Here is a 14133-nt window from a genome sequence, read left to right on the forward strand (position 1 = left end):
TCAGCCTAATATGCAACCTATATTATTTTATTACAAACTTATATTCATTTTAAACCTAACTTAATATCACAAAATCAGTTTCTAATATAAAGTTTGTTAAATATATTATCTTTATTTTATATTTATCTTTTATCTTTTAATTAATTTTTTATTATTTCTTATTTATATTTTGGGCTTAGTCGATATTTTTTCTATTATAAATAGAGAACCCTATGTATATATTTAACACAAAGGAGATTAATCTCAAATATAATTTTTTATTATATTTAACAAAGTTTACATTCTTTTATATATATATATATATATATATTAATCTCAAATATAGTTTTTTACTATATTTAACAAAGTTTACATTCTTTTATATATATATATATATATATATATATATATATATGTTGAAAAGTTAATTTTAAATCTAACTTTTAAAAATAGTTTGTAAAATAGGAATTGTAATTACTTATATGTTATAAATTTATTTTATATACGATGGATAGAAATTCCAACTTGTTGAGGAAAAAATAATCACTCTCTTTTTTATGCATATATTAAGCGTTTGATAAACTTTTTTATATGTATGAACTATTTTTCCTTTAAAATATGTGGCTTCTTTCAAAAGTTAACACAGTCAAATTTCCAACTGTGTCCCCGATTTATGAGATTGGTATCTCACAGTTACAGAATTGGAATCTGAATGTGAAAGGCTCGAAGGTTATCACTGACAGACACTGATTATGCTATTCTGCTGTCTACTTCACTTTTGTAATTTCTATTCTTTTCTGACTTGACATCCAACGGTCCATGTTAAAGATGCTGCATGCATACGCTGTCTTTGATGTCTCCCATGATTAGTAGCAGTCATCACTCGGAGTGACTTGTTGTATGCCAATGAATCTTATGCCATTTCTCTTTTACTCCTTCATTTCTTGCCAATTGCAAAGGAGCCACCATTTCTACGCATCCTAAATGATTGGTATAACAATTACGTATACTTTTTTCTGATTTTGACTTTGGATTACTACCTCTATTATTAATGGACGTAGAATCATATTATCACCACTAAGGGGGACAACAAAAGTATCATGGTATTCATCATGAAGGCATAATCACGTTTTGTATTCATTCTTTTGATTATATATGTATGGTGTGAAAGTTGACAGTAGTACTCAATCATACAAGAAATTTTCAAAGACAGCAGTGGAGTTAACTCTCAAGTTTCTTGTAATTGAGTCGAACTGATGTGATAAAAATCTTAGATAGGCATAGGCATCATCCTTTTTCTCTTTTGGATTTTCTTCTAACAAGATGGGTATTGATTAAGTTGTAATGAAAGTTGAAAGATGTGAGGCTAAGAAGAATCGAAGTTGCATGTAAGTCCGTGGTGTGAGTTCATTGTCAAGGTTTGGAAAGTACGAAGAAATCAGTGATGTGTATGGTTTTTTGAGGAATGAAAGTGTTGAATTTGGAGGGAGGTGTCTGTCCAAAGCATTATCTTGTACTCTTGTTATGTGAACCACAGAAGTAGTCTTTTTCAGTCTCTATCTTCTTCAGCATTGCCAGCAGGGCAAACATTGTTCAGCAGGTCTTGGCTTGGGTAGGGTTTATGTCATTCAGCTATTTGCCCTCCATGCTATGCAACACCATTTTCATTTTTAGCCCTTTAATTTAATATGTATGTTGTAATTGAATGAAGTTATAATGTTAGAAGAGTGAGCCATGAACCGATTATAGTTTAACACGTGGTAAGAATGGAAGATTAATGATGCAGAATATCAAGATGACAGTCTAATAGATAGCATTGACCTAAGCTATGAGAATGAGATTCTCAGCATTTAGTATGTGAAAATATCTCATTTTCATTTGTGGAGCCAACAAAATGTGGTCCATTATTAGACAACGGCATTCCTCAAGTCAAACCTATGTTTAAGTTGGAAGTAATAGTGTATTGAGGTAGGATCTAAATTAAACAGGCTAATTTTTCAACTTATATAGTAAATTAAGTTCTGAATATTTATTAATACTAACGTCTCAGAAAAAAATAAAATGCTTTTTAAAAAAAATATTTTGTGAAGAAAAATTATAATCTTTATTTATGAGACAGATATATGTTAACAATTTTTCATGATAATTTTTTGACAATAAATTAAGTATTATTATTTTATTAATTTTTTAAAATTTATTTTAAAAAAATATTTGAAACAAACCGATATAAATTATAAATGTTATAAAAAAATTATTAAAAAACATTTTCTAATGAGAAAACTGAATGATAATGAGAAAAACGTCATTATTTAGAATATGCTGTTGGGTATAGTTATCATATGCAACTTTTGTCTCCGGTACCGTTGGTTATAGTTATCATAGTTGTTGGCAACAACATTATAGATTCCTCCATGTGGCTACACTAGATTCCTGTACCTTCATTATAAAAATCATCGGAATAGATTTTTCATTAAATTCTCAAAAGAAAAAGAATAAATCGCCTATATATACATATCCTTTACTACTTTATTCTCTTTTTCTTACGTATTTTTTTCAAGGAAATACTTAAATTATTGGACGTTGTTTCCAAAAAGATGGAATATTTATCACTTTAATTATTAAATTGATATGCTTTTGTAAAGATCAAGTGTATTGATAAGATGATTTAGTGGTAAAATTGAAAAAAAATTAGTGAGAATGGTTGTGATTTCAACTTATTTCACCAGCACTTGAGAATTATAAAATCATTATTTTATAAAATTTTAGTCGTGTAATAAATGTTTTTAACTATGTTAATAATAATAATTATTATTATTATTATATTTTATTTAGTTTTAACTATAAGAATAAAATTGTAATCTAATAATAATTTTATCAATTAAAATATTTTCTGTAAGGTCCATGAATGATTAATGCATATTTTATAATATTGTAGAATGACTTGTGAATGTATGAAAAAAATATATTAAAATATTAATGTAGTAGTAATATAAACTTCTATATAGTGATAATTGACAGAAGAGGGAATGAAAATCTTTTTGCTTCTTTTATGTCTTAGTATGTTGTTTTCCATTTAAAAAAAATATCAATCAAATTTAAAAATAGTTGGAAGTAACCTAATATATTTAGTAATAGAATTTAGTTTGGATAAATTATTTTGAGGTAATGAGATCTAATCATCTTTCTATTTTTGTCATATGATTGTGTTATTATTATATAAATTATTAATGAATGAGTTGATTTATTTTAATGTAATAATTCTAATGATGATATTAATGAATTTATAAGTACTAATTTTAGATTATTCATTCATATTTATTTTTTTGTTATTTATTTTAATTAGTGAGATAATCTTCACTTCTTATTTATTTGTTATATTAGGTTTAATCATCTTTCATGTTACTGTTTAGGTAGATTTATTTCAAATTGGTACTTAGAGTTAAAATTTTAACTCACTTAGGTACCTGTTTCTACAAAATTAAATTAATTGGACCCTTTCCGTCAATTGGAGAGGACGACGTTAACATTCCAATGACGTGACATGCTGAATATGCAAATGGAAAACATGTGACAGAGTTAAGGTGTTAGTGACGTGGAATTAAAATAAAAATACCCTTCTCGCCCCTGCATCCCTTCGATAGCACCCCAGCTCCATATTCCATATTAATGTCCTTCCTTTTCCCCTGCCGCCGCCGTTCGCCAACCCTCTAGCTCCGTCGATCTCTTCTCGCACGAGTTCATCCTCACACTCCTCGTCCTCATGACCATCCCGGTGCTAATTTACATCTTCATCTTCGCCTTCGATTGCCCCTCGCATCGCCGTCGTCGGGATCCCTCCACTAGCGAGCCCTCCATCGCGTCGAAGGCTTCCCACCGTGAGATCGAACTCGCCAGCATCGACGCAGACGTGAAGTACTAGAAAGAGGAGCACTCCAACATCGCCAGCATCGTGTCCGGTGTGCCTCTCGGTGTTTGCCAACGGTGTAGAAGTCCGATAGCAACCGTTCCTCTTTTCAGCAACACACGTCATGAAGCCAAATAGTACCTTAAGGCCGTTACGAGTCTGCAGTCCACTATGCATCACCTTGTCGCACTCGATTCCTCCTCTGAGAGCCTCGTTCAACTCCATCTAGGTTTTCGCGGCGTTTTCGATTCGACGGAGAGGAAAATCGCGGACTCGTGTTTTGCCGCGATTTGCAAAGATGGCGCGACGACGCTGTTCGACTTTCCGGAAAATGTGTCTAAGTGCAAGAAAACGACAAAGAAAATGTTCAGGATGCTGGACTTGTACAACGCGATCAGTGAAAACTTCCATCTTCTCTTCTGAATCAACCTCCTTCATCATATTACAGGTGTGCGCTTCAAAGGCGAGGCTTGGTGAGGCCATCCAGACGATGTTAATCAACTTTGAATCCGCGATTCACAAGGAATCTTCAAAGATTCTAGTGCATGTAGGTGGAATCCACCCGGTCACGCGCTACATCATGAACTACATCGCGTTCCTCGCCGATTACAAGGACGCACTCGCCGAGATAGTTGTCGATTGGCCGCAAAATCCGTTGCCGGAGTCTTACTACCGCAGTTGCGATCGCGAGGGAGTGAATCGCTCGTCGGGGATAACAGAATGAATCGCCTGGCTGATATTGGTGCTCCTTTGGAAACTCGATGCCAAAGCGGAATTGTAACATGCTGAGGATGAAAGAGCTGAGGATGAAAGAGTATTTCACCAAGTCATTGCACGTTATTAACATTTGTTATATCAGCATGCCATGTAACTCAAAACATAACGTCGTTAATTTAAATTTACGGAAAGGGTTCAATTGATTCAATTTTGCACAAACAGGTACCTAATTGAGATAAAATTTAATTGAAGGACCAATTTGAGATAAATCTACATAAAGAGGGACATCGAAGATGATTAAACTTTATTATTATTTATATTTATTTTGTTTAGTGAAATTATTATAACTTCATTTTTATTTACATTTATTTGTCCATTTATTTTATTGAGTGAAGTGTTTTTAACTTTTATTTATTTATTTATTTGTTTTTATTATTTATATTTATTTAATTTCGTAAAGTATTTTTAACGTCATTTTTTTTATTTTTATTATTTCTATTTCTTTTTATTTAGTGAGATATTTATAACTTCCCTTTTATTTACACTTATTTTGCCTATTTATTTCTTTTAATGAGGTATTTTTAACCTTATTTTTTATTTACTTCTTTTTGTTATTTATATTTATTTTATTTAGTGAGATATTTACATTCTCATTTTTAGTTATATTTATTTTATTTAGTGAAGTATTTTTAATATTATTTTTTTAATTTACTTGTCTTTATTGTTTATATTTATTTTATTTAATGAGATGTTTACAATCTCATTTTTATTTACATGTATTTGTTTGTTTATTTTATTTAGTGAGATGTTTTAATTTTTCTTTTATTTTTATTTACTTGTTTTTGTTATGTATATTTATTGAAGTGTTTATAAATTTATTTTAATTTATATTTATTTATCTATTTAATTTATTTAGTGAGACTTTTTTATTCTTTTTTTTTACTTTTATTTAGTTGTCTTTATTATTTATGTTTATTTTATTTAATGAAGTGTTAATTATCTCATTTTATTTATATTTATTTGTTTATTTATTTTATTTAGTTAAATGTTTTTAGTCTCATTTTTTATTTACTTATTTTTATTATATATATTTATTTTTATTTAATGATGTGTTTATAATTTTATTTTTATTTACATTATTTTCCTTTTTATTTCATTTAATGAGGTGCCTTTAACTCAATTTTTTTTGTTTATTTATCTTTATTATTTATATTTATTGTATTTAGTAAAGTGTTGTTAAGCGTATTTTTTATTTATATTTATTTGTCTATTTTATTTTATTTATAATGGATTCTCAAATGGTAGTTATTTATATGAAAGAATCTCTTTCCATTACAAATAGCTTCTTTATATCTACTAGCTTATACAACCTATCTTTTTCATTTATTACTATCCTATATATTTTTATTATCCTGTTGATATGTTAGTATCTATTTCCATTTTAGAGACAAATAATTATTGCACCTTTTTAATCATAATTTAACTTAATTTTTATGTAAGTCAAATTAAAAAATTCAACATTATAGATTAAAGTAATTAATGTTTCACTACATGATAGTTATATGAAAATTCCATATGAAAATTATGAAAATTCAAATTCAATACAATAATAATTTAAATTGAAAAATAAAAATGTAAAATTCGAGAAGCATGTATATAAACTAGTTTTTTACAGATTTTTTTATAATATATTACAACAGAGTTTGAATTTAAAATTTTATGAAAACTACTTACTAGATTACTAGATTTTGCTCTAAGAATTTGAAACTAGCAATAATATATAAACAATACTTACTATAAAAAAAAACTAGTCATTTTTGTGTACGTATTCAATTATCACTCTAACATTTCGTGTGGGAAGATGTTGACGGGTACATAGGTGTGAACCAAACGTTTTATGTGTGAAGTTTGTATTAAAAATGTGCACAAGTTAAGATGATATAATTATAAGATAATGTCATTTTGATTTTGATTTGGCAGAGATAATGGGTCGGTGCAAATTTGTACCCTCCGTGCCTCCTGTGCCCACCATCTGTTTGAAAAAACTTGAATTATGTGATGCACTGCAAAACTTAGGGCATTTTCACTCTTCTGTGGTTCCAGATTTTCCAATTTTAGTCAATGCTTAATTCAATCGATCAAGTATGGCCACAGATTTTTCTACTTTCATTTATATTATTTCAGTTCAATACTTGAATATGGCTGCTCAACTGTAACCTCATATAAGAACTCCATTGTAAAGATCATCAACCATCTTCATCTTTTGATAAAATTTTAATCATGCACAGAGATATTAGAGGTGTTTTATATTTATGATATAGTTATTGAAATAAATAAACTTTCTATAGTTACTTATGATTAAGAGTATAATTATACCTAACTTTCTAGGGTTCTTTTGAAAATGAGAAGTTTAAAACATTATAGTAAGAGATTGTAGATTCTAACTTTATCATCACTATTATATGTTATAAACACTATTAATATTATATAATTTCTCTCTTTATTGAGTGTATTTTACACATTACTTTTACAATTAGCAAAAGAATTAACCATCTCAAATTACCCATCCTTTTACTTGATTTTATTAATCATCCATTTCTTTCAATTTGCTCTCTTTTTTCACTATCAATTTCTCAATTAAAATTTAATATTTTTGTTTAACCTTACATTATAATTTAAATTATCCATTACAAATTTGAAATGCAATTTGTATATTTGAAGATATTTAATACTATAATTTTTATTATAATATGTTTATATGTTAAAAATATTTATTATTATCTATTTAAATTGCATTAAATATTTTCATATACATTTCTAATTAAATCATATATTCTTACACCGTATATATATAGACGAGACATGAGAAAAATGGGATGAGAATCATTTCGTAAATTTAAAAACAAGGTGCCATAAGTTTGATTTTGTATAGAAACTTATTTACATATATTTATGTAAGGACAAAATAAAATAAAAAGAAAAAAACATTTTTTACAAACTTAAATTATTTACCCATAAATTAAAAAATAAATTATTTATTCTTAACTTTTTTTCTCTTCTATTTGTTAGTCAATCTCTCTGTGCTTTTTTCTTCATTTCATATTGATATATTTTTTTGTTGTGAAAATACCTTTTTTATGGAAATAAAATATTTAACTCAACATTAAGATACTTAGTTTGTTATTCATATTTCTTATATATTGTTGATCTCATTCTTTCATCTTCATTTCACGTGAGACTTTCAACTTTAGATTAGAATTTCTTTAATCGTAAGTCTTTTCCACATTGCAATTTTTCTTCAAAAGTACTTTTACCCACAAGTTTAATTAGTCATATAATACTTTTCACATTCAACATCAATTGTTGCATTCTTCATGGGCATACTAAGAATAATTAGTACATAATTGGAAATTTTGAATTGAATAATTGAGTCAATTCATATATATCATCTTCAATTCAAAATAATTCATATATATTATCTTCAATTTAAAATCTTGAGATATTAGATGGTTTTTCTAGACTCGTAGTTTCACACTTGAATTTTCACAAATTTTAAATTTGAGCTTAACATAAAGTTGATTTGTATTAATTATAATAAACAAATTTTATATTCAAAGTTGACAAATACAGTAGAAACAATGGAAAATGTACAAAATTGATTTTGGTTTGTTTTTAAGGGTTGAATAGTTACCCTTTGTTTTCATGCGTATGCATATTAATTTGATTGAAGAACAAACTTATTTTAATGTTCAAAACTTAAATAAAGATTTATAATTGATAATTTTTGGGTTGTAGATAATATTGTGAATTTTGCCAAAATTTCATTTTTCTCAAGCAAAGGCTATGAAGAGACAATTATCTCTTCTCAAAGGTGAATAACACTCAAGCAAAAAAGAACATGAAAACATCCAGTTTTTAAGTGAGATGTTTTTTCTCAAGTGAAAATTATTTTCCAATTAAAAAAATATGTGTGTGTATATGTATATATAAGTGTTTAATGATGTAATATTTAATTTAATTGACCTTAAATTTGAATAATTGTGTAGAAAATTATTAATTAATTTATGTTATTTTTGAATTTGAAGTCACATATATATCATAATATCATAAGTCTTTTGCGATTTATATATTAGATAGATATCATTTTGTTAATAATGGTAGGTGTAGTTTGAACATATTAATGAGATGTAATAAATGGTATGTGAATTATATATTTGATTTTTAAATAAAATTAACTAACCTTTACATGTGTCTTTATTGATTATTATGATTATATGTAGTATAGGAAAAATAATTCTAGTAGAAGTGCATGTAACGATGAGAGAAAATAAAAAATAAATATAAAGATGCCGTGATGGATAGTATATATAGAGATAGCAGCACCTCCGTTTTCTCTAGCATCGATCTCTTTCTCCATTTATTGCTCTCTTTGATATATCACAACCTTGCTATATACATCTCTTATTTTGGTTATTCCTTTTTATATTATTGTTTATGTAATATCTGTCATCAATGGAAGCCAATGCAGATTATACCAAAGATGCCACCGTTGATTTCCGTGGCCACCCTGCACTTTCATCCAAAACCGGCAAATGGAAGGCTTGTGCTTTTCTTGTTGGTCAGAATCAATTCCTTTTCTCAGATCTCCACTGAACTTTTCTTAATTCTTATTCATATTGGTTGCATTATGCAGGCAGCATACATCTAAACTGTTTCTGTATATATATATATATATATATATATATATATATATATATATATATATATATATATATAGTTACGTATAGCATGAATGAATGATGATATGGTATGATTAGTCTGATTTAATGGTGTTTGATTCAGGGTATGAAGCATTTGAAAGGATGGCCTTTTATGGAGTGGCTTCGAACTTGGTGAATTACCTTACAAGCCAACTTCATGAAGACACAGTTTCATCAGTGAGGAATGTGAATAACTGGTCAGGATCTGTGTGGATAACGCCAATTCTTGGAGCTTGCATAGCAGATTCTTACTTGGGTCGCTTCTGGACTTTCACTCTCTCATCTCTCATTTATGTCTTGGTAACTTCTTTTCTCTTTCTTTCAAAATACCAAACACTTCTCTGTATTTTCTCCATCATCATCCACTTGCGTCAACATTCACCATATTTTATATTCCATACAAACCAAATACTGTGAAAAGGTTACAAACAATACCAACAGTGAAATTGTTATACTTTACTGTATATAATAAGTTTGTTGAATTTTATAATAAATTTTGAAAGTTAATCAATCTAAATTAATTAACTCTTCTCTCTTTTATTTACTTTTAGCACCTTTTTTGTGAGTTTACCTCATCCACCAAATACTTCCAATTCTATTATTTGCACTTGTGGGGGCAATATATATGATTGTTAACTGTCATAGATAGGACAAGATAATTATTTGTGATTCAAAAATAGCCCCACCTATGAAGCCATATGTGGCCTCGTTTCTGTGGTTGATTTTTCAAGAAAAAACAATTTCCAATTCAAAATTTTATTTTATTTTATTTATGTTTTTCGTGTTCAGTGTTCAGTGTGAGATGTATATAATGAAGCATTACCTATATTTTGGGCAATATTCTCTTATTTTTATTCTTTTAAAGTTTAATTTTTAAAAGAGGAAAAAATAAGAGAGGCTTTATGTAAAATGTTACCCACAGAAGTAACTTTTTCAATATATATAGCATGGGTTTTCTGTATTTCAAATCAATATTTACGAGACCAGTAAATAATATATTCTTTATTGTTAATTAAGATTTATTAAAAATAGTAAAATCATATAAAACTCATTGAATATGCTACATTTTTCTATTTTTAGTAAATTTATATAATACTAAGTGTGACAATGATATTAGGATTTCCAAAATTCATTTCAAAGAATTAATGTGCACTGTCAGTTTATAAAAATGGGATGAGAAATTATATTGGAAGGCTGAATTACCAAGTGATTGGTAATGAAAGAATATGCCCCTTGAGAAATTATTCTAAATGGTGATCACTTTGTTTTTTTACCTGAGTATGTTGTATCATTTCATGCAGATTTGCATGTACTGCAGGTTAAAAATTAACAACTGTGATATAGATGTGTGTATCTAGCAAAGCACTTGATGCACTTACAAGTTGCATTATTTGATGACAGGGTATGACACTTCTGACAGTAGCAGTGTCACTGAAGAGCTTGAGACCAACATGCAGCAATGGCATATGCAAGAAGGCTTCAAACTCACAGATTGCATTTTTCTACACAGCCCTTTACACAATGGCAATAGGGGCAGGGGGAACAAAACCCAACATCTCAACGTTAGGTGCTGACCAGTTTGATGACTTCAACCCGAATGAGAAAGAGCTAAAGGCCTCCTTCTTCAACTGGTGGATGTTCACCTCATTCTTGGGTGCTTTCATTGCCAGTTTAGGATTGGTATACATTCAAGAGAACTTGGGATGGGGACTTGGTTATGGTATTCCCACTGCTGGTCTCATCCTTTCATTGCTTATATTCTACATAGGCACACCAATTTATCGCCACAAAGTAAGGTCAACCAGTACTCCTGCTAGAGACCTCGTTCGTGTCCCCATTGCAGCATTCAGGAATAGAAAACTCCAACTTCCTACTGACCCCTCTCATCTCTATGAGCACAACCTCCAACATTATCTTAGCACTGGAAAACGCCAGTTCTATCACACTCCAGCACTCAGGTCTGCACATCATCAACTTTCGGTTAAAGAAACCAGACATACTATATTTCTCATTTTTCAATTCACTCATTACAACCTCTAAAATGCATATTTCTTGGTAGACACTCAAGGTTAGTCCATATCTTGAAACAGAAATAAATTAATAAAACAGAAACATGACAATATAATAAGTGACATGATAGGTTAAAAGGTGTCATCAGTTTTTATAGTTTTGGAATGTGTAAGGACATATGAGTGATGTGGAAGTAATGGTGCATCTGAAAGTAACTTTTATTTAATCTCAGATATATTAGTATATAGAATGATAGATGGAAGATTAGATGACACGTTTAAAGATTTGTTTTTTGTTTTTCCTAATAAACACCTTCTTAATTAAGAGAACTTCCAAAGTACTTCAATGTTTTTTCAAGTTCTTTGTGTGAAAATATCGAAAAGAGTTGGATACATAATTGAGAAAATTTGGATCTGATAGATCTGATTTACGAGTCAATGTATATATAAAAGACTTGAGACTGTAAATCTCTCTTACTTATAACACTTCATAAAATATAATAATAAGATTGAAAAACAACATTTCCATTTACAAAAAGGTTATATACTATATATTTACGTAAATTTGAATGAGATAAGTTTCGAGAAAGTCAACACCCAATGAGAGAGACATAAAAAAATTTATAACATAATAGTAAAAATAAGTAAAGTGAAATTATAGGATTCGAAAAAGTTGAATTGAATGTTAACAAAACATTTCTCAGTTTTTATAGTATAAAATTAAATATAAGGAATGGATGTAGGGATAGAGTATAAAAAAACAAATTGACATCAAGATATCAAGAGGTTATATACAATCAGAGGATGGAACGTGTGATGAGAAAATAAACAAAGAGACTACAAAAAATATTTATGAGAAAATTAATGATCAAAAGAAATCAGGAAGGTGCAGAATAAGTGGGGAAATGTTTTAATAATTTAAATATTCAAATATGAAGTTTTGTTGTATATGATTATTTATATTTTATAAAAATGCTCTCATATGATTATTTAAATATTCTTTGAAGTCTTCTTTCATAGTCTCTATCTTTCAACTAAATTGTGACCACTGTTGCAGGTTACTACAAACAATAACTATCACATATTGCATGAAAAACACGATATAATTCCCATTTGAATTCTTGGTGCATAGAGAGACACATAGGGCACATTCATCGGCAAAAGATTGGATCATGTTGGAACATTCCACTGCCACATAAAATAAAGACAGTATTTTTTTACTTATACTAATTATGTTAGAAACTGAAAACTTGTGTGCAGGTTTTTGGACAAGGCTGCTATTAAAGAAGACAGTGCTAGTTCCAAAAGGATACCGCTGACAGTAACCCAAGTAGAAGGCTCTAAACTTATCTTTGGTATGGCCCTTATATGGCTGGTGACACTGATTCCAAGCACCATTTGGGCACAAATCAACACTCTTTTTGTGAAACAAGGAACCACTTTGGACAGAAACCTTGGACCTCATTTTAGAATACCCTCAGCCTCTCTTGGAAGCTTTGTGACACTTTCCATGCTTCTCTCAGTGCCAATGTACGATCGGTTTTTTGTACCGTTTATGCGTCAGAAAACTGGTCATCCCAGAGGAATCACATTGCTTCAAAGGCTTGGGATTGGATTTTCAATCCAGATCATAGCCATTGCAATTGCTTATGCAGTAGAAGTTAGAAGAATGCATGTTATCAGTGCAAACCATATAGCTGGACCTAAAGATATTGTCCCCATGAGTATATTTTGGTTGATGCCTCAGTATGTATTAATAGGGATAGCAGACGTGTTTAATGCCATTGGATTACTAGAATTCTTCTATGATCAATCCCCTGAAGACATGCAGAGCCTAGGAACGACATTCTTCACTAGTGGGATCGGTGTTGGGAACTTCTTGAACAGCTTTTTGGTGACAATGGTTGATAAAATATCAGGAAGGGGTGACAAAAAGAGCTGGATAGGGGACAACTTGAATGATTCTCACTTGGACTACTATTATGGGTTTTTGTTGGTCATGTCAAGTATCAATTTGGTGGTTTTTTTTTGGGTTTCAAGTAGGTACATTTATAAGAGGGAATCAATAAGGGTCAAAGAGAGCCTTTGTGTTCAAATGGAGGGGAACCCAACTTTAGACGCTTCTCTTAGTTTACAAGTGTGAAAACTAGCTATTAGGATTCTAGGCCACCACAAATAACCGGTAGTGTGATATGAAGCTTAAATTTACTTCAGATTCTACGACAAACTGATCAATGATTCTATATTGAATTTAATTGGCTCCACCTTTAAGTGAAGTTGGAACCAAATAAATTCAGATACACAAGTTTGTGTAGAATTTATGAACGTATAAACTAATATCTTAGTATTCATCACACCATGTGTGCTATATTGTAAAATGTTTGTGATGTTAGTATTCTCTTTTTTCAGCTTTTGGTGATGGAATTTCAAGTGAAAATGCAATGCTTATCACTTTATATACCAACGAAATGTATCCATTACGAAGAACGCGTTGGATTACATTTTTTACAAATTCTGTTAATTTGGTGATGAAAATATTCATGTCCTTCGCAATGATACGATCTAAACATAATACAGAGACACAACAATGAAGCCTGTGTGTAGTTTAGCGTTGGAATCAGCTAACACGAGTATAGTGTGAGCAATCAAAGGGTTGCTTTGCTATTATTAACGTGGAAAAAGAAAATCGATTCTGCCTAGAACCATCTCAAAAACCAGACATCTGTAACTTGAACTTGGATGGTATCATAACTTCACAGAGGTT

General features: G+C 29.5%; 1 protein-coding gene across 1 annotated transcript; it reads left to right on the plus strand.

Annotated features, from left to right (window-relative positions):
- Nucleotides 1-8996: 8996 nt before the first annotated feature.
- LOC108329679 (protein NRT1/ PTR FAMILY 5.1) lies at nt 8997-13777 on the plus strand. Its single transcript, XM_017564012.2, has 4 exons — nt 8997-9218; nt 9443-9660; nt 10762-11318; nt 12630-13777. The coding sequence occupies exons 1-4, from the start codon at nt 9113-9115 to the stop codon at nt 13510-13512; spliced, it is 1764 nt and encodes a 587-aa protein (XP_017419501.1). The 5' UTR covers nt 8997-9112; the 3' UTR covers nt 13513-13777.
- The last annotated feature ends 356 nt before the right edge of the window (nt 13778-14133 follow it).

Source organism: Vigna angularis, chromosome 2 (assembly GCF_016808095.1).
Source record: "Vigna angularis cultivar LongXiaoDou No.4 chromosome 2, ASM1680809v1, whole genome shotgun sequence".
Taxonomy (NCBI): domain Eukaryota; kingdom Viridiplantae; phylum Streptophyta; class Magnoliopsida; order Fabales; family Fabaceae; genus Vigna; species Vigna angularis.

Bases quoted from the DNA above. Each gene is read 5' to 3' on its own strand.
- LOC108329679 (XM_017564012.2), top strand. From the start codon at position 9,113: ATGGAAGCCAATGCAGATTATACCAAAGATGCCACCGTTGATTTCCGT. The intron at 9,219-9,442 runs GTCAGAATCAAT...TGTTTGATTCAG, and splicing joins GGCTTGTGCTTTTCTTGTTG to GGTATGAAGCATTTGAAAGG. The intron at 9,661-10,761 runs GTAACTTCTTTT...ATTTGATGACAG, and splicing joins CATCTCTCATTTATGTCTTG to GGTATGACACTTCTGACAGT.